The sequence below is a fragment of the Ornithodoros turicata genome, chromosome 4, assembly GCF_037126465.1.
Source record: "Ornithodoros turicata isolate Travis chromosome 4, ASM3712646v1, whole genome shotgun sequence".
NCBI lineage: Eukaryota > Metazoa > Arthropoda > Arachnida > Ixodida > Argasidae > Ornithodoros > Ornithodoros turicata.
This window is the reverse complement of record NC_088204.1, coordinates 8,180,823-8,205,467: the sequence shown is the minus strand read 5'-3', so window position 1 is coordinate 8,205,467 and position 24,645 is coordinate 8,180,823. Positions and strand designations below refer to the sequence as shown.

At 46.4% G+C, this 24,645-nt stretch overlaps 1 protein-coding gene across 16 annotated transcripts in view; it reads left to right on the top strand.

Moving 5' to 3' along the window:
* LOC135390920 (LIM domain and actin-binding protein 1-like) overlaps positions 1 to 24,645 on the top strand; it is a 96,719-nt gene that overhangs the window by 47,138 nt on the left and 24,936 nt on the right. For 4 of the 16 annotated variants that reach the window (XM_064620907.1, XM_064620904.1, XM_064620902.1 and 1 more), the window contains exons 2-11: positions 13,175 to 14,500; positions 16,562 to 16,744; positions 17,467 to 17,535; positions 17,671 to 17,769; positions 20,057 to 20,146; positions 21,318 to 21,404; positions 23,261 to 23,356; positions 24,041 to 24,177; positions 24,246 to 24,346; positions 24,503 to 24,538. In XM_064620907.1, the coding sequence (XP_064476977.1) occupies positions 13,181 to 14,500; positions 16,562 to 16,744; positions 17,467 to 17,535; positions 17,671 to 17,769; positions 20,057 to 20,146; positions 21,318 to 21,404; positions 23,261 to 23,356; positions 24,041 to 24,177; positions 24,246 to 24,346; positions 24,503 to 24,538 (2,218 nt within the window). In that variant the 5' untranslated portion in view covers positions 13,175 to 13,180. Of the gene's footprint in view, positions 1 to 2,003; positions 2,191 to 13,174; positions 14,501 to 16,561; positions 16,745 to 17,466; positions 17,536 to 17,670; positions 17,770 to 20,056; positions 20,147 to 21,317; positions 21,405 to 23,260; positions 23,357 to 24,040; positions 24,178 to 24,245; positions 24,347 to 24,502; positions 24,539 to 24,645 lie in introns of those variants that run through there. The other 12 variants (XM_064620918.1, XM_064620916.1, XM_064620914.1 and 9 more) reach the window with 10 other exon arrangements.

Here is a 24,645-nt window from a genome sequence, read left to right as displayed (position 1 = left end):
GAACGAGCAAAAAACTGACCTCTACAAAGAAAAAGATGTCCGGGTGACGTAAGGATGTGTACAGAAAAATGCGGAAGTGGCAGTGGATAACTTCCGTCGGCCGGGGGTGAAAAAAGAAGTGCTTGCGGTCGCGAGAAAAATGACGCTGTTTTCTGGAAATATATACATTTTTTTTTATTTTTCTCCAAATATTTCTGGCTTCGTGCCAAGTCTAGAGAGTCTCAAGTTATGCGCTCTTATGCAAACAGAGGGAAAGCCAATAGAATGCGATGGAGAGGAGGTTGAACTTGGAGTCTAAAGGGTAGGAAAAAGCGGGGCGAAATGCAAAAATGAGAGACAGACGTTTTTGGTTGCTGGAAATAAACTCTCCCCGCCTAGCATAGCGGAGCAAAGGTGTGCAAAAAGGCCGCGAAGCATGACGGGATAGTGTTCTGTCTCGGAAGGATTATTTCCTGCATTCCATAGGAACATGTTGAGGTCGCCATGATAGTCGAAGGTCATCCGATGTTTTCATTGGGTTTTCCCCGAAGACTTTCCAGACGGATGTCGGTAGAGATCCCCCTGAAGTCGGCCCAGGACGCATACTAACACCCCTGTCCCGGACTCCTCATTGCTGTCCTCTCTCCATCTGTCTGCCGCTCATAGCCAAAGTTGCTTCGCGGTGCTAACACGCGGATGTCCTTTTTTTAAAAAAAAGACATCTTCCTCAACGCGGACATCTAGACTGTCTTTCTTCAGCCTTGTAGCCCGACAGTACAACAAGCAACTGATGGATATGGATATGCTCATTGCCTTTATGTTGTCATCCGCGATGTCTCTGTTTGGCGCGAAACGATGTGATCCGATTGACTCGCGCGTGTCACCTTCGACAAGCAACCTTGGTACAACAAGATGCGCTCTTTTCCCTTTCCTGGATCTTACGAAGGAGGTCGTACACTCGTATTATTCGAGGATGGGGCAGTGGTATACCTATGCGATATCAGCATTTTGTCTCTCATATCCGTGCCTCCATTTTACACGTCGCAGTTGTGGTTTTCGTCAGTGTTGTTGGACATTTAGAGCGGCTATCGAGGCAAAGATCGTAGATCCTTGCGCCAGTAAAGTGAAATCAAATCAAATCAAGGCAAAGATCAGCGACGTGATGTCAGCCACTCCAAAGGAATAAGGTTATTGGAGTTTGGAAGAAACGTTATCGCGAACACTTTCCGATCCAGTGGTTTATCCAGAACCGCAAAGCTGGTATATAAAACTGGACTGGTGGGGGCATGAGTGTATAGCCAGGAGGACGGTGGTTTAGGGGGTTCAAACCTTCCGATGTCGTACCTTTTGTAGTGCATTTGGGAAGGGGAAACCCCCCTCCTTCCCATGTAAAGTCCCCCCATAAAACTCCCGCCTCCGAAATGTTTTTGTGGCAACCATGCCGGGTGGGGGGCATCATTATTGTCACATTGTATAATTTGCCATTTGTGTATCATTGCCAACATGTGTACAAATGTGTATCTATCTGTAGTTAAAATAAAGAATACGCCCCCTGTAGGAGATGTGCATGAAGCAAGTTGGGGAGGGGGGGGGGGAGGGGTAAATCTCTGTTCCGAGAAACTAAAGCTCTCTACTGCCAAGACGCCTCCTCCATTCCATCTACCCGGCGATTGCTGCAAACAAGTTTACTAGGCCCACGTCATCCTTTCCGCCTATTTCCAAAACCTAATGTCCTGACCGAGTAATCCACTTTTACCTCGACGACAATATCAGTCTGAAACTACCAGAAAGTAACTACGTAATATACCGTGCTGATTAACCGGCACAAACGTATACGTACCGCGCCCACGTGATCCATCATCTAAGTAGCGCGTGTCACTTCATCAAAAGAAAAAGAAAATAAGGAAGAAAAAAAAAAAGAAGAAAGCGTTTCTTCCAACATCTCTTGGCTCGTTCGCGGGCCCGGGGCGAGGGAAGCCGTTTCTAAATGGAGCCCAGGCACCGCGCACGAGGCTAGCCCTCTACTCTCGACCACGGTGCACGCGTGTAAGGTTTCACTTTTGAGCGGCGCGTTCTTGCGGCATCCACGCGTCGCTGGATTTTATAAGTGTGTGCGCAGGATTGACCAGAAGACATCGTCGGCGTCGAAACGGGGTCCCGTGTCCAGTGGGTAGTTTACTCCTTCGTCTCTCTTCGGAGCTTGAAATAAGAGTGAGCATGACATATTTCAGAGTTTATTTACTAATCCTGTATCCGCCATTTCTGTTTAAGTCTATTCTGACGTCTCTTGGGTTAGAAAGTGTTCTCCGTGATCGGACGGATAGTGAAAAAAATGGCGATCTTAATCCGTGTCGTTGTCTCGACGAGAAGGAAGTAAGCACAAGTGGTCGAAAATGATTTTGTCCGTTTTTATGGAACTGGAGGTTTTAGTCGTTTGCGCAAATCTTCGTTCCACCCAGGTTTTACCATCAGAGTCGAAGGTCGGTTTAAATTTCATTTCTTTCCTGGTGTTTCTCTGACGGCTGCTGAGTGTTATCGAACAGCCACTTGTCAGCACTCGCGCGTCTGTGATCTATAACTGGCAAACCTGTTGCAGAAAATGGTACTGCTCATACTAATTAATCCTTTGAGTGGCATAGCCTGAAAAATATTTCGGGGAGAGTTCTATGAGTGCTTTACATGGAGGAGGAGGATTTCGCCCTCGTCCCCCCCCCCCCCCCGGCTACGCCACTGAATCCTTTTGATATATATTTTTCTGTCTGCACCAATCGCCATCTACCACACATTTCTTTTCCTATCATATTATTTTATTCATTTAATTATGTTTGTTGTATGTGGGCTGGTAGGCAGATTGACAAAAAAAAAATTTCTTTTACGAGAAGGTACCCCCGTACATTAAATCCATTTTCACCCAGTGCTGCAGGTAAAAATGAATAGCTCCGGTATCAGAAATTCATCCCGAATTCAGCGAGAAGAGTGTTAGTCCTAAAGAGAAGCCCTGATCAATCACAGCTTCTGTTTCCCCTCCCTCTCACGTACTGTGCTCACGTATGCCTTCGGGCAATCTGAATTGAACAGTTTTCCCCAGCGTTCTCATTATACTCGTTCCGAACCTGGAAGGCAACATATAACTGTTCTGAGGGACAATAGTGGAGTACGTATTTGTTTATTCGCTGAACGTTGCGTCTGAAGGAGGTTTCATATAGGCAGCTCGTACATGGTTCGCACAGGGAGGAATACAAGGTAAAGGAAAACGCCATAAACATCCCTCGCGGTGATGTCAGCGGTGCGTCGCTACATTTGCATCCTTCACAATCCAGCGTAATAGAAAACACCGTTGAGCCTCACAACGTTGGGGCCACAGCCAAAGGTATACAACCTGCAAAATTTTCCGTTATTTTGTATTTAATCTCAACAACATTTATTTACGTTGACGTCCTTGCACTACGCGAGAATTGACACTTAGCCAATGAGACGATAGATCGAGACATGCACACCAAAGCGTTCATATGGGGTATACATAGTTTGTACTTCGAGCAAATTCTTCAACATACACTCAGCAAATAACAGGATGACACTTACAACACGACTGCTGATGTGTACGTTGATGAATGTGGCCAAGTCCTTAGCAGAGCGCATCGCAATTTGTCACTAAAAGTCACAGATCGGTACTGGCAGTTGAGACAGTGGACTGCAGGTATGTCGGTGCTGCTCGGCGGGCTGCAGCACAGGGCGAATTCTTGGATTATACCAGCGGCACGGCTGAGTGGGCTAAGGCGTTCGCTCGTTGGTGGTAACCACGGTCGTGCTGAAGACTGAGAGGTGGTGGGTTCGAATCCCACCGCCGGCTGTGCTGTCTGAGGTTTTCCCTGGGTTTTCCGAAGACTTTCCAGACGAATGTCTGCACAGTTCCTTCTGAAGTCGGCCCAGGACACATACTAATTAACCCCCCTGTCCCCTACTCCTTCCTGCTGTCCTCTCTCCATCTGTCCACGTCTGTACGCCGCTCATAGCCACAGTTGCTTCGCGGCGCTAACACGCAATCAAAAAAAAAATCCTGGATTACGTTGGCCAAGGTGCAAATGCGCGCTTCCGCAACAAGTCAAGAGTATTAGCATTGCATCCGAATTCCAGAATGAACATCGGGTTGATATTGCAGAGAACAAGAAAGACACATCGGCGCGTGCCAAGGCCGGTCCATTGTGAGATTTTTAAAACCACGTAACAGCTCGAGTGGCTTTTTTTCTCACTCGAGCTTCCTTGAAGAGTCCCCGGTTAGTTTGGAATAGTACAGAATTCCGAGGGAGGTTGATGACCTGCGGTGGACTTGTTTGTGGAAGACAGCCTGGTGTTCTTCACCGATGTGACTCGCTTGTCAAACCAGGGTGACGGAAGGACTTGGCAGCATTAACGCGCAGACGCAGGTGTTCCTGCACGATGTAGTGTCGAGATAATCCTGTTACAAGACACGCGCTTCATCGAGCGTGGAAGCCGAATCAAAGAAAAGTCAGGTCGTGGCCGTAAACATGCATAGTAGAGATTTTTGGCACGCACAGGATAGGAAGGCCACAAGGAAGGCTGGACAGGAAGAGCACTGATCCCTGGAAGGCTCCAACGAGAGGTTTGAGAGAAAGAAATCGTTGTCTCGTTGCCTTCACCGTATAGAAGAAGGTACGAGCTGCAATAAATCTTGCTGCAGAGGACATCATGCGGTAACGTTAGTCGGAAGGCACGCGTAGATGGGCAGCAGGGTTGCGGAGTTGCCACTCCCGGGTTGGAATGATTCCGGAATCATTCCAGATTTATCAGAGCCCGGAATGGAATTGGAATGGAATAGCGGAAACTGTCCTGGGAATGGACTTTCGCAGGCGGAATAGAATTGGAATGTAATGGTCTGGGTGCCACACGGTCAAGGGCGATGGTTTAGTTTGGCTTTAAGAAAAAAGTAAAATGGAGATTTTGGCTTCAGTAGTGTGACGCCCGCAACCCCACATCACTTGTACCACTTACTTTAGTGGGAAATTCCTGTAATGATGATGCCAATGAAGAGGAGGAGGGCGAAATAACCTTGTTTTTGTGCTTTTTCCGTGCTGGGTAATGTCAATCTCCTCTATAGCACTGCTGGGCTAGCTAGTACGGCTACCGGTCCTAATTCTTGTATTGGTGCAATTAAAGGAATGAAATGAGGTTGCCAAGCCCATTCCAGGAATGGGAATTGACCATACCTATTCATTCCGAGGAATTGGAAGGAATGGAATGATCGCAAATCTTCATTCCTCGGAATGGAATGGGTGATCCCATTCCGCAACCCTGATGGGCAGCGTGCTGAACATTATCGAGCGCTTTGGCAATGAACTGAAAAACTGCGTTTGACTTTGTTAGCCTACGCGACACACACGAGCCACAGGTGCGGGGCAATGGCCATAACCCAGTTCTCGGAGTGCAGGTGTCGCAGTGTCTGCGGTGACGTTCGCGAGAAGTAGGTCCCAGGAAGGGACACGTATGAGGCCAGGTATCAAATGACTCGGAAGCCGTGCAAGGAATATACTGCAAAGTGCACACGGTTGAAGTAACGCGTCAGAACTTCTGCCGCAAGAATCTCGATGCTCATGAAAGTATGCTCAAAAATGACACGTCCGCTATGTACTCCTTTGGTGCATATTATACCGTATTTTCCGGTGTATAACGCGCACCCCTAAAGACTGGTCGCATTTGAAAAAAAGTTTGATGTATAATGTGCACCGCAATGTCGCTACAAACTTCTGTACTGCAATCAGTATACAAAATAAGGAAAGGCGTTGTATCATATATGCATATGCTTTATTTGAAACAGATTTAGACAAAGCTGTTAAACTCCGATGCAACAGAGTCTGTGTCATAGTATACTTCAGTTTCCACTCCACTTTCGGTTTCGCGTTCCTTCTCAATCACGTCAGCCTTCTGAAATGCCGTTGAGAACGCCTTTGGGAACGCCAGCCTTTGAGAACGTGTTGTGTCTGTTCCTTTATGCTCCTTGTCTCAGGTTTTTCGTCGTTTTACGATGTACCAGCTCGCCGGCGCCCTAGCACTGTTACTGTTCTAAAATGAATTCAGGATTATTGACAGCCCAGTAGCACCATTAAGCAATATCATGTTCAGTGCCCTTTCGCCGGTTTTGTGAACTGACCCAAGAGGTTTCGGAGAAAGCCACAGCACACCCTGGAAGAGGCCAGAATTTGTACGTCACCCACCTGAAAAGGAGCTCTGCAGGAAAATATTTCCGTGTATAACGCGCACCGTTAGATAACTCGCAGGACCTCTTCAGAGAGAACTGAAGTTCTGAGGCTGGAACAACATAGAAAGGACAAACACATGGACCGGTAATCCAGAAGATAGGGGTTCGAGTCCTACAGCTGGCTAACCTTTTCAGTGACTTTCATCTTTCATGACCTCTTCAGAGCACTACTTTTTTTTTTTTTTACTGTATAATGCGCGCGTTATACACAGGAAAGTACGGTAATTACTGGAACACTACCCTCAAGGCATTGCAGGGTATATTGGAAATGCTTTGCAGATTATGAAAATAGAGCGACCCCTGCAAAGTTATAGCCATGCTGGCCTTACGTGGCTACAGGGTCAAGCTATATAAACGGACAAGGAAAAGCGTGTACGTAGACGTATAGATGAGGAAGGTCCGTGTTTGAAGAGTTGAGTAATCGACAGTTCCATCGCGAAAGCCAAGTGTGCTTGTCCAGAGTATAGCGTTGACAACTTCATCAAGAAGCAGGGAGGAGGCTGCCCCATAATCAAGAGCAAAATCAGGGTGTCTACCAACCTGGAAAACCTGGAAAACAGGGAATCGTCAGGGAATTTTGATGTGACTGGGAAAAGTCAGTGAATTGTCAGGGAATTCGGCTAAAAAGCAGCCGAAGTCAGGGAAAATCGCAGACAAGTGCCGTGATGATGCACGGCGAATCGCCGCAGCAACGTTGCCGTGAGTAGCAATTTGCCAATACGACAAGCTCTGAGGCAGAAGAGTAGGGTAGCCTCACTAATACTTAATAAATGGTTTGTTTTATGTTGGATGTGGTATCAAAACGTATGAGCAGGCACCAAGTTCCCTTTTGTTTTTGTCAGGGAATTCACTTGAAATAGTCAGTGAAAACCTGGAAAAGTCAGGGAATTTGAAGGCTGCAGTTTGGTAGACACCCTGAAAATGAAGGACGTTTCGTTCACAGCTTCCCATCTTGCCTAGTGTTGGAAGAACAGCGCCTCGTAGTTGCTGAAAGACGTTTCACAGGGGCACTGTGGAAGGAAAAGAGCTTGGCAGAGGTAGCGGAAGAGATATGAAGGACAGATGGCTCTTGCGCGGGAAGCACGACGCGGAACGTCTGCTCACGTTAGCGTCTATGAACTGAGTTAGCGAAGCAGTAACATTTCTATAATGACTTTCGGTAATGCACTTTTCAAGGGCTCGTTCACTGGGGATTTGAAGGATGCAGTCAAGGTTAGAGCTGATAAAAGTTTTGCTAATAAGAGCTATATACCCCAAGCGGCAATCTTGGCCCAATATTGGCTGGATATCGGCGGTACTAATCCAATATTGGAACAGTATTGCCGATATCCGGTCAATATTGGGCAAATATATTGTGCTGCCTCGGCCATTTTGGTGTAGGTACATGGGAAGACTACGTGTTTCGTCGTAAGTTACGCCGGACAAATGTGAAAGACGGTTGGGTTGTATGCACCGATGTGGACTTGCAGGTATTATATAGGAAAAGGGGCAATAGATGCTTAGACAGTAATCACCGCGAATACCGAAACCCATCCTGCGCTGACGTCGCTGCAGACATCTCCGCCAACGAGGCGGCAGAGGGCGAGGTCACGTGCTTCCGAGAACCAATGAGAACTGTCGAGACTGTGACTCGCAGTATCCGAAACGTAGAGTTGTTTTTCCGTCAGTTGCGTGTCTGCATGTTGCAGTAACCCTTTTCTTGCGCTATATGGTGGAACACCTTGTATGCGCGTCTAGTGTGGCGTAATCACATTGTTCAATTTTAGTCGCGTTTCAGTTTACCAAAGACTTATGGCCACTCCTCGTGGTGTACACCATTGTTTCGCTTCAAAAGACCCTTCGTACACCGCGGGGCATTTTGCAGACAGCTGCTCCACCAATCGCTGTTCGTTGACCCTGGCACGCATTATGAAAGGGCGCTCGTTGACCGGTGTAATAAGGAAGGCTATTGTTTTTAGCGTCGGCCATCGAATAAGTAACATGCTTGTACGGTGTGTGTACACGCGCCTGGTTCGAGGCGGAGAGGTTATCTAGCAGTTCATCTCGGAGACTCGTGATTATCTGGGCCCGTAATAGATGGGTCGGTTTTCACGTCCAGGGGACATCCCTGGTATGTGATGACACAGGACGTCGCCGGTCAATGCAAATGACGCTCAATACAGATGACGTCCTCATTGGTTCTGTCCTTTGGTGTCCCTGTATTCCTGTGGAAAGAAAGAGTGTACAACAAGGCAACGCACAGAAAGCGTTGTGCGTCTGCCTTCCGTGCTATACAGTAATCATGTTTTACCAAGAGGCTACCAACATGTACCAGGTTACATGTACACATGTAACAGGTTACCAATGTGTTTGACACCTTTCGGCGTGTAAAAGGGGTGTCTTTATAACTGAACACCCTTTTTTATTTTCATTCTGCATGCACATCTGAAAGGTGTAATAACGAAAAAGGCGCCAACAAGACACTTTTATATGATGTAGTGTTTTAAATGGAAAGCAACCACCTGAATTTGTTTTCTTTCTCATTTTTTTCTTCGTTCTGTAGAATACACGATTTAGAAGGATATTTTACACGACACCCTTCTTCGTGGTGTGGAACTTACTAGACAAAGGTGCGCACCTTCATGGTGTGGGTTCCTCAAGCAGCTAGACACCCGTACCTCCTGACTTTTGGGGCTCCTTTACCAGTTTGTCCTTTTTCTTTCTCGTAAGATCTTTGTGGGGAAGTGTTAGGAGTGGGCGGAAAGGAATGCTGCGAAAATCCAGAGGGTAAGTCTAACGCAACGCGTACAGTCACTGTATAGTGACTGTAGCAATGCGCAGTGACGATTCCAGTTTCATTTCTTTGAGGTCACGCAGCGCCTCGGGTGCCCAATGCGAACTCTCTCCATTGTTGGCACTTCTCTTTTCATTCCGATCGCGTTTGTATCCGAATGGCATTTCTCCGGCGGAAGTGACGGCCACTGTGAAAGATGCTGCCTGACATAGTTCTGTATACGCTCCGCGTGCAGGGAATGAATGTGGGGCATTGCGTGCGGAGGAATCATTAGGCCCGCGATTAGTTCTTTCTTTCCACGTCGTCACGCTAGGAGAACGGTGACTTTTTCACCTGACCGCCCCCCAATCGTCAGAGAGACACCGTTGCTCATCCTTGTGCGCATTATTCTCAGAGGGATGCTCGTATTACGTGATATCGCGTTACGTTTTTTACTTCCGCTATTGTTCCGCTATCCCGTTGAAAGCGATTGGCAGATCGTGTTCAAACTACAAAACGTACGTATGACATCGTGTAACTGCGCAGCAAATGTTTTACACCTTTAGGGTGCAAGTGCTTCTTCCTATGGGCACACTTACGCCTTCGTGGTGAAAGTTCGGCATCGTACAGACTGGTGTTTTGGGCAACACCTTCTACAATCTCTCGTGGTTTTGAAAAAAAAATATATATATATTCCCGGGAACAGCACCTCAACGGATACTGCACACCCCTGACGTCCGTTGCACACATTGATGATGGTTGCACATAGTATACGAGAAGCGCCATTCATATTCAGCGGAAAACGCCGTTTCGTGAGACGTATTTTTCTTAAAACACAATTTCAGAGGGTTGCATTCCGCTCAAAGCACTTTTACGAACGTTTTTCTTTTTCTTCTTTTTTTTTTTTTTTTTTTTTTTACGCTGATATTACACCAGTTGGGCTTGCGGAATAAGAAAGGGTGCGTATCAATAGTGCAGCAAGAAAAATATATTGGGAGGGGTTCTTCAGGGACTTTACATGAGGACAGGGGCGTCGCCAGATTTTTTTTTGGGGGGTGGGGTGGGGTTACAAAAAAATATGTAGATATTTGTTCGAACATTCATTTCTTGAGCGCTTCTGTCTCTCGTTTGTGACAAGTGTTCCCACTAGTTCGGGATGTTTGTCTCTCGCCCCCCCCCCCCCCAACTACCGGGGTTTCTCCCTTCCTTTCCTTCCCATGTTTATTTATTTATTTTTTTTCAACCAACTGCGGCTAAGTGGTCCGGGGTAGCCAGTCTGATTTTGTCGTAACTTAATCCCCCCCCTTTTTTTCTTCCTCTATCACATCACATCACATCACATCACATCTTGAGCGCTTGGGCGAATCAGCCCGAGCCGCCGTGTATGAAATGGCGCCGTACATACAAGGTGGCCTACGTTTCGGGGGGGGGGGGGATTCTAGCCTCCTGAGCCCCCCTCCCACTCTCTACGGCTCTGCATGAGGGAGAAGACATCACCGTCGTTTTCCCTCTCCGAATACAAATCAATAAAATACAAATGAAAGGTACGATTTCGGTGGTCTTGAACCTCCCTCTGGCTGTATGTATTTACGAAACCACCGCATTTACAAGCTGAAAAGAAGTGAAATATGTGCAGGCACACCGCTGGGATCACACGAGCATTTCAGTTGCTGTCCAACTTGTCTTGACCATCATATCGGACGACGTCTTCCGAGTTCCATCACCTCTTTCGAGAATGTGGCATCAATATTGTAACACACCGCCGTCGACGCAAAATATTACTCGGCTGCCAACTTCCCGTCGTTCGGCCTAACTACTGTTCGTAATAAACTATTTATAGTGGCGCGTTGTCGCCGACGCCGACGCATATACTTTACCGTTCGCTGTCGGCGTTCGCCAAAAATAGGGAGCCTCTCGCGGCTGCCTATTTTCTAATACTGATCTAGGATGACAGAGACATCCTGCACAACACGCTTGGGTGCCTATAGATATATAGCGTAGATGCAGCTGACTTACGGTGTCTAGTTGCCGATGGATGACACGTTCCGTTCCTGTCGCTGTGTACCTGTCATACGTGCTTCTGCGTTTTGTCCGTAACCTGTCACTGCTTATAGAATTTTTGTAATGTTGTGAATCGACAGCGTGAAACGGTGACAGCCGTATAGCCGTTGACCGCATGGAAACGCCCCCGATGCTGTTTTATTTATATCTGATATACTGATATTTTTGTGTTGTGAGCTAAATTTCTGAAAGAATTGATCGAAAACGCTGTCAAAACTGTACGAAACCGTCACAGCAAATTTGAAGGTGACATGTACTAACAGTAACAATAACACACTGCGTACAGAGAAATGGCTTATCAGTACGACAGCGGGGGCAAATTTTATGAAATTAAGAAAGCCATTGTTAAGTTTAGTATTATATATGAAAATATAAAGAAATTATGGAAAAATACAGTGAACCCCCGTTATTATGACCATGGTCGTTCCCGAAATTTTTGGTCATAATGCGGAATTGTCATATTAACGGGGGAGATTTCGTTGGGTTTGGGAGATTTGGTTCCACAGCATTGTTCCCCAAGAGTATGGTCGTAAAGCGCGTATGTCATATTACCGGGGGTCATATTAACGAGGGTTCACTGTATATATCCATACGAAAGGCGGGGGCGAATTGACCATTTTTCTGAGGTAGGGGGTCCGGTCCAGGACAGCGTGCTAGATACAGTGCCTATAAGATATCTTGGTGATGACACAACCTGAGGGGTCTCGCTCAAAGGTTCAGCAGAGCCGTTCGTGATATTAGGGTTCAGCACTGGGGTTCAGGACGTCCGGACTCCCCCGATATTCGCCCCCGATGAACGTGTGAGAATGTGACTCATGAACAATAACATGTTTTTTGTTACTTTCTTGCGTCTAAATATGCGCATTCTTGTTACTTTTTGGTTACTTTAGTTTAGTAATATATAGATAAGTTGCCTCGCCGCTCTCGCGACTTTTGAATAAACGAAAACTCATAAATTCGGACTTTTCGTTCCTCGAATACATCCGTTGTGAAGACTTCTGCTGACATTTAAACTCGCGCAGACACCCTTTTGGACGTCATTTACGTCATAGAACAGCTGACAGCGGCCGATAGAGACTGACGAACCGGAAGCAAGCTAAATTTAGCGGGATGCCCAGAACGAACCCAAATGGCGTCCTTCTGGCAAGACTTCAGCAGAAATAGACGCGTCCTGTGACGTGGTCCTTTGCGTCTCCAGTCGCGCGCGCGCGTGTGTGAAACCTGAAAACCATTCGGGGGTGGTATCGGCAACGCCGTGTCGGTTACTCAACCATTCACGTGACTAACACCATAACGGGCAGTGGAAGTTGCTTTTGAACTGCGATCCTTGGCCGGGTTCGAACCCGCGCAATCTTGGGATCAGTACATATAGGCAGTCCGAACATAATCTGCTACGTGCTTTGACTTTTCCATTTGTTTTCGATGCGTATTTTTGACGCGAGAAAGAGAAGAGCTTTTCTCTTTAGACTCTGGGCCTGCGGGAGAATCTCCAGTAGGAGTATGATTTGTTGTCCCTTCTGGTTGTAGTTCGTAATTTAAGATTGTAAAAGATCAAATGGGTTGTGTCGTTGGCCAAAGAGGCGTAGCCAGAAAAATATTTTAGGGGGGTTCTTTCGGGACTTTACACGAGGAAGGGGATTTCAGCTCAACTTTGCTACCAAAGGTGAGAGTTCGGGGGTGGGTTCGAACTCGCACCTTTGGTGGTGCTCTTGGGAAAGGGACAGTGGGGATGAAATCCCCTTCCACGTGTGAAGCCCCCACAGAAGCATTACGTGGGGAGGGGGGTTTCACCTCAATTTTCTCTTTACCAATAACTACTAAAGGCGTGAGTTCGGGGGAGGGGGTCCAACCCAGCCCCTGCACCCTCCTTGACTATGTCGCTGGTCATTGCAGATGGTAGGTGGTGCACTGTTGCTCTGTTTTGTACAGTGGTCACATGCTCACATGACCCCGTCCCATGAATTCTTGCAATTTTTTCGAGGCAACAAACACATTACGGTTATTTTCTGCGCAAAGAAACATTGCCATAAAATGTCAACCTATCGTACGTTTTCTCTGCAAATGGCTGCAGGCATTGCCGTTCTAATTTGGTGACCCCTCTGTTGCAGGTCACCATGGCGGACGTGGGCGGATCCCCAGTAAGTAATCCCCAGTCTCCCGTGAATGGCATCTTGGATGACGACCCACTGACACTCGACTTTGACCCCATGAGCTTCCAGCTGCCCTCCTCTCCCACTGAGTCCAAGGGGCCACCCCTGGACGTAGACTCCTCCCCGGAGGATCCTCCATTCATTAACGATCCCTCTGCCGTTGCTAACGATACTAACTACAAGTACAACCCAAAGTCCTACCTTCTCGACCTGGAATCAATCGAAAAGATCAAAGCGACCGCTCAAGTCTCGTCGCCCGCTGACCTCGCGTCTCCGGAGAGCGACTCTGGGCCGACGCCGGACCTCCTCGTCGACCTCAAAGAAGTACCGTCGCCGAACGAAGAGGATCCCGAGGAAGATCCCGAAGACTCGTCCTCCGACGCCAAAACGGACTCTAAAGAGCTGGACCTTTCAGCGGGGTCCGAGTCGACGTCCAGTTTCGTAGCTGAGTGTGTCAGTCCCAGTGCTCAGAACGGACATTCGGAGAGCGACGGTTCCAGTCCAGAGCTCGACGAATCTGCGGGTCTCGTCAAGGAAGTCATAGAGTCGGTTGGGGAGCTCGCAGAGACATGCGTTCACTTCACCAGCTTTAGCCCTTGCGAGAAGCCGTCGACTCCGGATGCTGGTTCGCCGGGAAAGCCGTCTCCGGCAGTCGCTAGTCCAGTGGAAGAAGAGTTCAACCCGGTCTTGCTAACAACGTCGACACCTGTCGATTTACTCGATAAAGGCGCGCCCAACCTTTACTTAGAAGAGTCATACCCGCCTACCAGTCCTGAAAGAAAGTCTCCTAGTGCAGTGGTATCCAGTCCCGTTAGAGATCAAGACGCGGCAGTCATCTCGGAACCTGCTGATCTAGTCGAAGACCAAGTTGCTCTTCCCGCTGAGTCGTCGAGCCCTCCGCCAAGTCCCCCTCAAAGTCCACATGCAGTGAGCACGACGGAAGAGACTGACAGCACCTCGACGGGGTGTACCTACAAATTAGCTAACCTGCCAGTTGATAGTTCCCTTCCAAAGCAGTGCAGTCCTTTGCAGGACATTTCGGATTTTGATTTGAGTAGTGCGGATACAGTAACTCCTCCTCCAATGGATCCCTGTAGGAGTCCACAGAAGACACAGTATGATGACCTCTGCGAAGACAATTTGGATGAGGGAATAGCTGAGAATGTATATACTTCAACTTACACCTGCATGCCTGACCCTGACACCCCTGCTGGTGTCGCTGAAACCGCAACCACGCTTGTGTCACCGGTGCATGAGAATGATACAGAGGAGTTCGATTCGTGTGTAAGTGTTGCGTTAAGTGTAAGTACATGTGGGCTTAGAAGTAATATCCAGTAGCGTCACTAGGGGGTGCGAGGGATGCGGTCCGCACCCGGTGACTCGATGGAAGGGGTTGACATGGCGCGCCAATACATCTTTCTCTGCGGGCATGTGATTTATTTTCTCTTTCTTTCTCTCTCTCTCTCTCTCTCTGCGGTAAGATATTATTTATCGCATGCCGTCTGGGGTCGCATTGAGGGGTGACGCAAAAAGCTCCCGCACCGAGTGACGCGTCCCTAGTGACGTTATTCCTATTATCCCATATCAAAAGGAAAGATGGTTCGTTTTTGTAACGTTTATTGTTAGCACATAATTAGTTTTTTTTAATTAATTCGACTTATGTAGTTATTGTAAAAATCTAAGCAGCTGTATAGGAATGTTTCACTCGAAGGCAAGAGTGTTGATGTTGGTTTCAATTTTGCTCATTTGTTCAGTTTGGGTAATTTTGTTGCTGTTCCCTTAGTGGTTTTGCTTTGTGCCCAGTTTGATGACTAGGCTCATTGCAGGTTTTTATCAAAGTAATGATGTTGTGAAGTAGTTTACTCGTTATAGTTTAAAAGTAAGTGCAGTGCAATCCCGTTAATGTGAACTCGAGAAGTACCGAAAATTTGTTCGAATAAAGCGAAGTTCGAACTTAAGAGGGGCTCTGAATGAGGGCCTGATGCGTTTGCAACGCATACTAGCTGCATCGGAAACGCGCCATGGCACCCTAGGCCTTGCCGCACGTTTCCGGCCACGCGACGACGAAAACACACTCCTTCATTCCAAAATATTTATTTACAGGCAAGCATCTCAGACCAGAAAATTATGTTCTACGCGCACACATTCGTTTTTTCAATCGCGATTCAACATCGTTTGCGATGTTGAGCCCAAACCAGTTGCGAACTCCGCGAATATCGCCTAGCAAATTCGAGAAAATATCTGTTCCTCTTTGCTCTGACACAAGTATCGCCGTTACAAGTAATGGTCTTTTAGTAATAAGTAAACTTGACACTCGAAAAAGTAAATGTTCCTGACACGCTAGCGGCGCGCCGGCCTGCGCACGGCCGCTCGCGTCCGTTCGCTCGCGTCTGTTCGATGCGTATTCAGCCAGTCAATCTCTTTCGAATCTCGTTCGTTGCGTACATTCGTATGTTTGAATTACAGGGTGTTTTCTCCGATTAAAATACGCACTACTTTAAAGGGACCCGAGCGCCGATTCGGATTATCCGAATGTTCGAATTAAGAGATTTCGTATTAACGGGATTGCACTGTAAAATCGTCTTTGTAGGATATCCCAGGAACAACGTCTTGATAACGTGCTAACAGCATGTTATTGTTCTTGTTTTTCTCATTATAGTGCATGATATGTTGTTGCATTGAACATTTAAGAATTAACTAACTAGCTTTCTCGCACTGAAGTATCATGATGCAACTCTAGTTATATAATACAAGTGGTTCTACTGCAGTTGGAACAACATTGAGCTACCCTGATGTTCAGACACCATTCCTCAAGCTGCATTTGTGGTTTTGAGCGTCCCGTTTGCCCTTTGAAACTGCGCACAAACACTGTCGTTTGCTTCACGTGCAACACGATATAAACTACAATTTATAATGGGGCTATGAAAAAAATAGTTAGCAAAGACAGTCATAATTCTTGTGGAAGTGGAGCCCTCTGGCAGTGAGCCAGACTGGCCTTGGTGTCGTCTGCCAGCAGGCCTGCAGCAATGCAGTTCTGTGTGTGTGCAGGCTCCAGGCTCCGCATTGCAGCGCTTGCTGGTGCCGGGCTTGTCGCCAAGGGACCTCACTTACATAGTGTGTCGCATTGTTTTCGTCATTAACTTTGTGTGTCGGCTGGTTATAATTTCTCAAATTTGAAGGGTGGCGCCTGTGCCAAACAGCTACGATGTGAGAGATGCTCTGATGAATCAAAAGAGCTCAGTCTCGACATCAGGGTGGAAACTGTCTAGCCAGCACATGATATAAGTTACAAATGAGGACAACTGATCCTGGTAATGTGTGTTGATGGTATTGTGTTTGCAACAGGTATCGAAAGTCAGGCGCGAAATGAAGAGCAAAACTTCGGAAACGAGCAGTCACCAGATGACGTCCAACAAGGAAGGAGGCAAAATGATCGTTGAACAAAAAACAGCCACCACATGCACTGTGGAAGAAGTCACAAAGCACAGCGCCTATGATGCTCTCAATGGTCTTGCTCACAGACATGATGTAAGTTATGCAGCACTATACTTAACTGTTGTTATCACCTATTTATACCGGTGTGCGTATTCAGAATATGCTGCATTATGGCAATATGCTCTAGCAGTGCAAAACAAGCAACCATACTGTTGCTTGAGTCATCCATAAACAAACCTTCTGTAAAACATCTTCCTATCTAATGGCTCTTAATTCGAATTAAGGATAATGTGACACATTCAAACAGTGTTCCAATGAGTGTTGCTATAATAAGTCTGTTTGAAGTTGCTGTGCCAAAGGATTTTTAAGTAAAATCTCTCTACTGTATTCGGTCTAATGTTAACATGGCACATCTTGTTAAAAAAAAGTCCGAAGCAAGTGAGTTGCAGTTCCATGAAGCAGGGACTGCTGCAACTGCACATTTGATCACTGTTAATATGAATTCATAAAAATGTGCTTTTATTTCATGTTAAGCACACAGTTCCTGGTGTGTTCGACACCATAATTTGTGAAAGTGATAACTGATGCTGAACTATTTCACGAGCATCCCACTTTTATTTGGTGCATGACCTTGTCCTTACTGTGAAATTGAGTCTAGTATAAAATGACTGTACGCCTTCAAGTAAGTACAACTCCGTAGACGTGCTTGATATCCAGGTTCATGTAACAGCCCAATAACTCGTTAACTGTACTCACCTGCTTTAACACGGACCGACCTGATTGGTCTAACCCGTTGTTCATGTGACTCCTAACAGTTGACTAATGAAACGGAAGACCTTGAATTTTACCCCATGACGGACTGTCCGGTGTCAGTGTCCAAATTGGTAAGAGCTGTTTTACCGCACGCTTTCACGCGGGCACCCCTTTGTGACACTCGCATTTTCCTTTTGCTATTTCTCTTTGTAACTGCATGATTTTCTCCTTGTTTTTCTTTTCTTTTGTCACTTTTTGTGTCATAGAAAAACGTCTACAACTCTCCAGACCCGTGTGCTAAGGAGAACGAGATCAATAATTCCTTCAGAGAAGTGGCCATTACTGGAATTAACCTTTACTCACTGGTATGCCTCCCCATTTTTAGTTCTGTTTGCTCGATTTTCCTATTCACAAAATAGGCGTTTTTTGTGTGCATGTGTTGTGTATCACGAAACAAACAACAAATTGCATGCCGTGATGGTCAGTTACACACTGGTCAGTATGAAATCTGATATGATGCCCTGACACTATGGCAGACGATTCTTAAATGGACTATCGCATCCGCAGAGGTGTGTACGAGACTGATACGGTAATGGTCGGCATGGCTTCCCGGTCTACTTGGCTAAGTGTCTCTTCCGAAAACAGTGTACTTATTAAATAAAGGGGTTTAGGGATTCACACTCCGTCTGCAGCTAAGCCAGAATGACGTAAGCCAGGCATACGACGGCACAAGGCGGTCTGTTTCGCGTTCGCATCGCAAAGTACTAAGTGGAAAGTCTCGGTGAATATGCCGACTGTTGCTTACCAGCGTGACTGCTGACATGACTATGTTCCGCAGGACACTGTGTTACGCACTTGGCTGTACAAACATATATGGCTCTAACCACAAACAGCATTCCACAAGCCGATCTCAGACCTCTCAGCGACCCGCGGTCGCCATCACCCCACCACTCCCGCCCGGCAGTCGGTCTCTCTCCCACTCTCTGATTGGCCTTGTCCGTGTCGAAGGGCGCTCACTGATTGGCCTTGTCCAGGTGACGTTTGCGGAGAAGAAATTCTGGAATACTTTCAACATCCGTCGTCTGCTGTTGCCATGCATTACAGCAAATTGCGCAGAAACAACTCCACTAATTTGAGCCGGATTTCGCCGTCATTGTCGGTGATGAACGAGAAGTAAAATGGCACTGTAGTTCCGGAATCGACAGCGACGGATGCGATAGTCCCTTTAACACCTACAAAAAAGAAGGAAGAAGTGATGGGCTTTGTACCAGATCCTTGGTATGACACAACAGCACATGCCTGTATGTGCATCATTACCAAAGTTACGTATGCCGCGTAACATCCATAATACCCCTGTCATGTGTGCAGTCTGCAATCCTCATTGAAACGAACATTGAACATGCATGTGACGCCACCATGTGTCTGACGTGTCAACTTCTCAATGAGTATAAGATCCAGTGCTTCCTAACAGGTTGACATGTTACACACTCGGTGGCGCTACGTGCATGTTCAGTTGCCATTGGTTTAGATGATCATTGAAGGATAACATTGTGACAGGTGTATTATGCACCCTGACCTAACAGTAACCACGTTATTGATGCATGGACCACCTCATGACGATGGAACATCACTGCGCACAGATTAAGCATACAGGGTGTTTCACTTACAGTGTTAAAAAATTCTAAGTGGTGACGAACTCGCCGGAGGATTGTGCAACTTTCGGCAATTACTTTCTGGAATCATTTGCTGCCATTTAGGAAGCCTCTGGACAATTTTTAATTCAGGGAAATTTATGTTTTTCAATCAAGCTTTGAAAATTGCAAAGCCAATGTCACTTTATTTTTACATAACTGCAGACCCAACAAGAACTATGCACAGTATAGCAACGGAAATAGTCGGAAAAAATTAGTAAAAGTGCTGTATTAGTCTCCCCTGCTTTATTGTCGCAAAAAAGCGCACGCGAAATGTGTGGCGAGAGGAGGAAGTATTTTGCTGTCTTTGTGATAAGACTGTCATCACCAGCATCAAGTGGGGGAAAGAAAGGTAAAACGAGGTGGGAACACTTCCTCTTCTCCCCACACCTTTCGTGCAGGCTTCTTTGCGACAATCAAGCAGGCTGGTTTAAAGCGACACTCTTACTTTTTTTTTCTGCTACTTTTGTTGCTATATACCGTGCATGCTTTTTGTTGGGTTATCCATGGAGGACTTCATATTTCTGTAAAATAAAAGTTCTGTAAAAAAGGTTCGCTTGGAAATTTTCAATGTTCGATTGAAAAAAATTAATTTCCCTCAATTAAAAATTGTCCAAATTGTGGCAGCCAAAGTTTCCAGGAGGTAATTGCCGAAAGACCCACAGTCCTTCAGCGAGTACGTCGCCAGTTAGAATTTTTTATCGCTGTAGGTGAAAAACCCTGCATAAAGGAGACCACTCTCCTCTAGAACGTTCAGAAAGGAAAAACAGTGCTTGACAGTACCGCACTGATATCGTGCCAGGGACCAAGAACGATGCCAATGTGAATGGTGCCTCAGTGAAATTATTCACGCACCATACTTTAGCACCCTTGACACCTGTGTCACACTTTTTGTTTTGCTTGCCTTTGAGTTTACGAGCATGCCTGTTTGTTCCACCCTGCATGCATTTTACCCCCACAGAAGTCTCAGTACGAGCAGTCAGTCGCAGAGCATGAGTGTGTACCTGCTCACCGTGAGATCATTAGCACTGGCATTGACATCAACACTCTGGTAAGTATGAGGTCATTGGAAAGCAGCACAAGCTTTTGTTGATAGATAGAGCTAGCTGCAAGTCCATATAGTCTGTCCAATCAGAGCAAAGAGTTTCCTCACCTTGTTTCTTCTCTCAATCTTCCCTCGTCAGCGAAGTCGCCACGTCATCTGTTTGCAAACGGTGACTCGTTTCGAAGGAAGGGATTGAATGTCAGTCAGTCCTGCCATTAACTAGGATGTGTTTCATGAAGCAGAATGTTTGTGTCTTGACCAGTACACAAAGATATTGTAATAAGCTCTGCTGATACTTGGCTCACTGCACTTAAAAGTGCGCATGCATTACGTTTGTTCACACAAAAGCCCTTTCTAAATACAAGGTCAGGTGTGTTACCTTATGTGTTTCTTTCATCTCAGACTCAAAGGACAGAGAATACAACTCTCATTCCTTGTTTTTTTCCTTCCTTTTTGACAAACATTTACATTAAACAATGCTTTCGCGATGGATGCTCAGAGCATTGTAGAAATATTCTGCTAGACATTGCTAGGAGCACCCCTGCTAGTGATTTTTTTCCCTGCATGTTCCCGCACCGGGTGACGCGTCCCCGAGTGTCGCCACTGCACGAATGCTCATCAAAATCCATTAGCATTGTTGTGACTCTGTACTTCATAACAGTGAAAGCGTGTTTGGTGTCGCTCGATTAATCTGCGATTTGCTCCGTCAATAGACCTCAACCCGAGAAACGTCATCATGACGTTGGTAGACAGACCGAAACCGAAACAAATCTGAAGGGGAGGGCTGGGTTCTACGAATGGGCACTTGTTCGCTGCACCCCATTGGAAGTAGGACTGAAGGTAGCGTCCCTTTCAGGGACCACCGTAATCCCCTCAAGACCGTGGCTTTCGGGCGTGACCTTGTTCGCCCCCTAGCCTGGAGCGTACTTTAACTCTACCAAATTGGTGGCGCTGTCGAACACTATGACGTCATTTGTTTACAAACATGGAGAGGTCTATTATTCAAAATACTATTTTTTTTTTTTTTTTTTTTTACCACAGAGTAATTAATGCAGTCATAGTCATGGCACATTTGGAATTGAGAGAGGCAGAGGTGTCTTATTGTACCAGGAGGTGCTTTGCATGGTGTGTGTTGTTCTTACCGCTTTCCCCAACCTTGCACGCTTTCCTTCCCCAGAAGTGCAGCTATACTGGAGTCACGAATGGGAACGACATGAGGACCTCACCGTGCGATGACCTTGTCCCAGTTGACATTAAATCCCTCGTAAGTCCCTTACCCTCCTCCCTGCGGTTCTCCCTCCTCAAATACATACTAACCCTGACACAAGAAATTCTGAGAACGACTCACTTTAGTTACTCACAGTAACATGTTCGTTAGTTATTTATTTATTATTTGGAAACCTAAAGCACCACGAAGGTCAGAGCCACATATTACCATTCTGCACACCAACCTTACGAAAGCTACATTTCTGCGTATGCTTCTTTGTTAAACGTTGCCGAAAGCCACAAGAAAACCGCTTCAGTGTGTTACTTGTCCAGTTGTGTTCACGCAAGCGTGCTCATTTTGGAATGCTAACAGAGGTCCCCTTGTGTCGCCTTGCTTGTGTCTAACGGAGGTTCCCTTGGCTGAATAATTCGTAAACAGGTGGTGCTATCGAAAAGCTTTCCTTTTAGTCATCATCCCTGAGACATTGACAAAAAACTGAGCAGTGAGCGGCTCACTTGCATACGGTCATTAATTACATGGAACTTCTAACTTTTAAATTTTACCTCTGACGCTTTCGGAACCTCTGTTTTACCGATCAGGACATTCAGCGAAAAATGTGTTCCAGGAAAAAACCTGTGCCAACACTTCAATTTTCTTACTAATTAATTTGTTTTGGTTTACATATTTCCTGCGCGGAGCAGCTTGCCAATGCGCTCTTTCACTCAGCTGACCAGGAGCCAATTGTGTGTTCATCTGTGTGCGGCGGTTCCTTATCTTCCGGTCACCCCAATGTGTGACCCAGGCAGATGAACTAGAGCACTGCATGGGCTCGGGCTTATCCAAAAGCACGGTCCCGGCCCGGCGGTAAAGACTTCTTTTTGTGGGCCTGAGGTGGACTAGGGTTTGACCATCATGGGTCTGGGCCTGGCCCGTACATTGCCAGGCCTAGGTCGGATTCAAGCCTGCATTATCCGTCTGTTAGTTAACCACTGTCAAATTTTACAGCCTGATACACCGGGCCGGGCCGGGCCGAGCCGGGCCGTGTAGCCTATAAATTTCTGGGCTCGGATCGGGTTTGGGCCGAGAAACTTAGAATCCTTCGGGCCTGGGCCGGGCGGGTAAGTCAGAGGAAGGCCACGCCTGGGCCTAAGAAAGCGGCCCGTGCAGTGCTCCAAGATAAACACATAATTGGCAGCCGGACAGCTGAGCGAAACAACGCGTTGGTATGCTGCTGTCCGCAAGAAATGTGTAAGCAGAAACCAATTATCCCTCTACAAATCACTAAGTGTTGACGCAGGCTTTTTCTGAAGGTTCCAGTCGGTAAAACAGATCGAGGTTCTGAAAGCACCTGAAGTAATATTTTGAAGTCGGGAGTTTTATTCAACTAATGAACGCAAGCAAATGAGCTGCTCATTGCTCAGTGTTTGACCAATGTATCAGGGATGCTCAGCAAAAAGAAGGCTTTTTGATATCGCCACCTGTTTATGAATTATTCAGGCGGGGGGATGTTCCTGAAACATCCAGTATAGATGCCATGTTTCGAATGTACAGGATTTGCTTTTTCGAGATTGGAAAAGATGGCTTTATCAGGGCTAGTTTTATCTGTAGTTAGTAGTAGCAGATTAGAAATTTTGAAATGCATAGGCAGACATTCTCGGTGGATGAGTAGGTGGCATCCTAATGATAACGACTCTCGTTTGGTGACAGTTTTGAAGCTAACAGCAGAGTATCAGTCAGACCCTCCAGTTTTACTGAAGTTGAGTCAAGTTGAGGACCCTGAAGGAATCAGTGCGCTGTTTTGACAGAATCTTGAAACCTAAGTGATCATCCTGTGATTTGTATGCTGACATGTGTTTCACTATGACATCATAACCATCATATTAGTTCATATAGTCTGTTTTGATTCTTTGCAGAAGTCCAACTTTACAAACAACCATTCTGATGTACAAACAACACCTTTAGAAGAAGTTAAGGTAGACAAGGCAAAGTTGCAGCAGAAGTTTGACAAGGTGCGATTTCTTTCGCAGTGCACAAAAACGTGTACCGCATCGGACTCTAAGTCCTGAAGTAATATTTTGTACGAGTCCCATAATACGAGTCCCATAATACGAGTCCCATAATACGAGTCCCATAATACGAGTCCCATAATACGAGTCCCATAATACGAGTCCCATAATACGAGTCCCATAATACGAGTCCCATAATACGAGTCCCATAATACGAGTCCCATAATACGAGTCCCATAATACGAGTCCCATAATACGAGTCCCATAATACGAGTCCCATAATACGAGTCCCATAATACGAGTCCCATAATACGAGTCCCATAATACGAGTCCCATAATACGAGTCCCATAATACGAGTCCCATAATACGAGTCCCCTAATACGAGTCCCCTAATACGAGTCCCCTAATACGAGTCCCCTAATACGAGTCCCCTAATACGAGTCCCCTAATACGAGTCCCCTAATACGAGTCCCCTAATACGAGTCCCCTAATACGAGTCCCCTAATACGAGTCCCCTAATACGAGTCCCCTAATACGAGTCCCCTAATACGAGTCCCCTAATACGAGTCCCCTAATACGAGTCCCCTAATACGAGTCCCCTAATGATTTGTTTGAGTATCCAGTCCTGTAATCACCACTGGATATGCCTAACGTGTGGCTGCCTTTCTGTTCTATTTCTTGCTTAGATCAAGCCCGAAAGTACCACAAGTTCAACGTGCAGACGCTGCGAGGGCACTGTGTACCCCGTAGAGCGGGTGAAGGCCGAGAAGAACTCATACCACAAGAACTGCTTCCGTTGCAAAGAGTGCAACAAGCTGCTTTCGTGAGTATTTCTGTTGCACGCAACAAAGCGGAGAACCAGCTTGAACTCTGTTATCCTTTCGATTTCAGCATAGACACGTACAACTCCCACGAGAGTGAGATCTATTGCAAAGTGCACTTCAAGCAACTCTTCCAGCCTAAAGTTTGCTTCGATAACGATGGAGGGCCGAGTGAGTTTATGATAATTTGCTAGGAACGTTTGCATGTGCCTGTTACACACTGTTTGTTGTGATGGCTGAAGTGTTCTTGCACAAAGGATCTGCAATTACTAGTTGCGCATGCCAAGATGCTTTGTCATGCTGTACTAATTCCTTGTCTTTGCAAAGTTCCTGCAACGCCTGAGCCGGACGAAACGGAGGAAGGTACGACGTTGCTTCTGCATTCTTTCTTTTTTTTTTTTTAATGTACCATAGCCTGATACGTATGTAGGTCTGGTATACCCAACAGTGATACGAGTGAATCATAATTT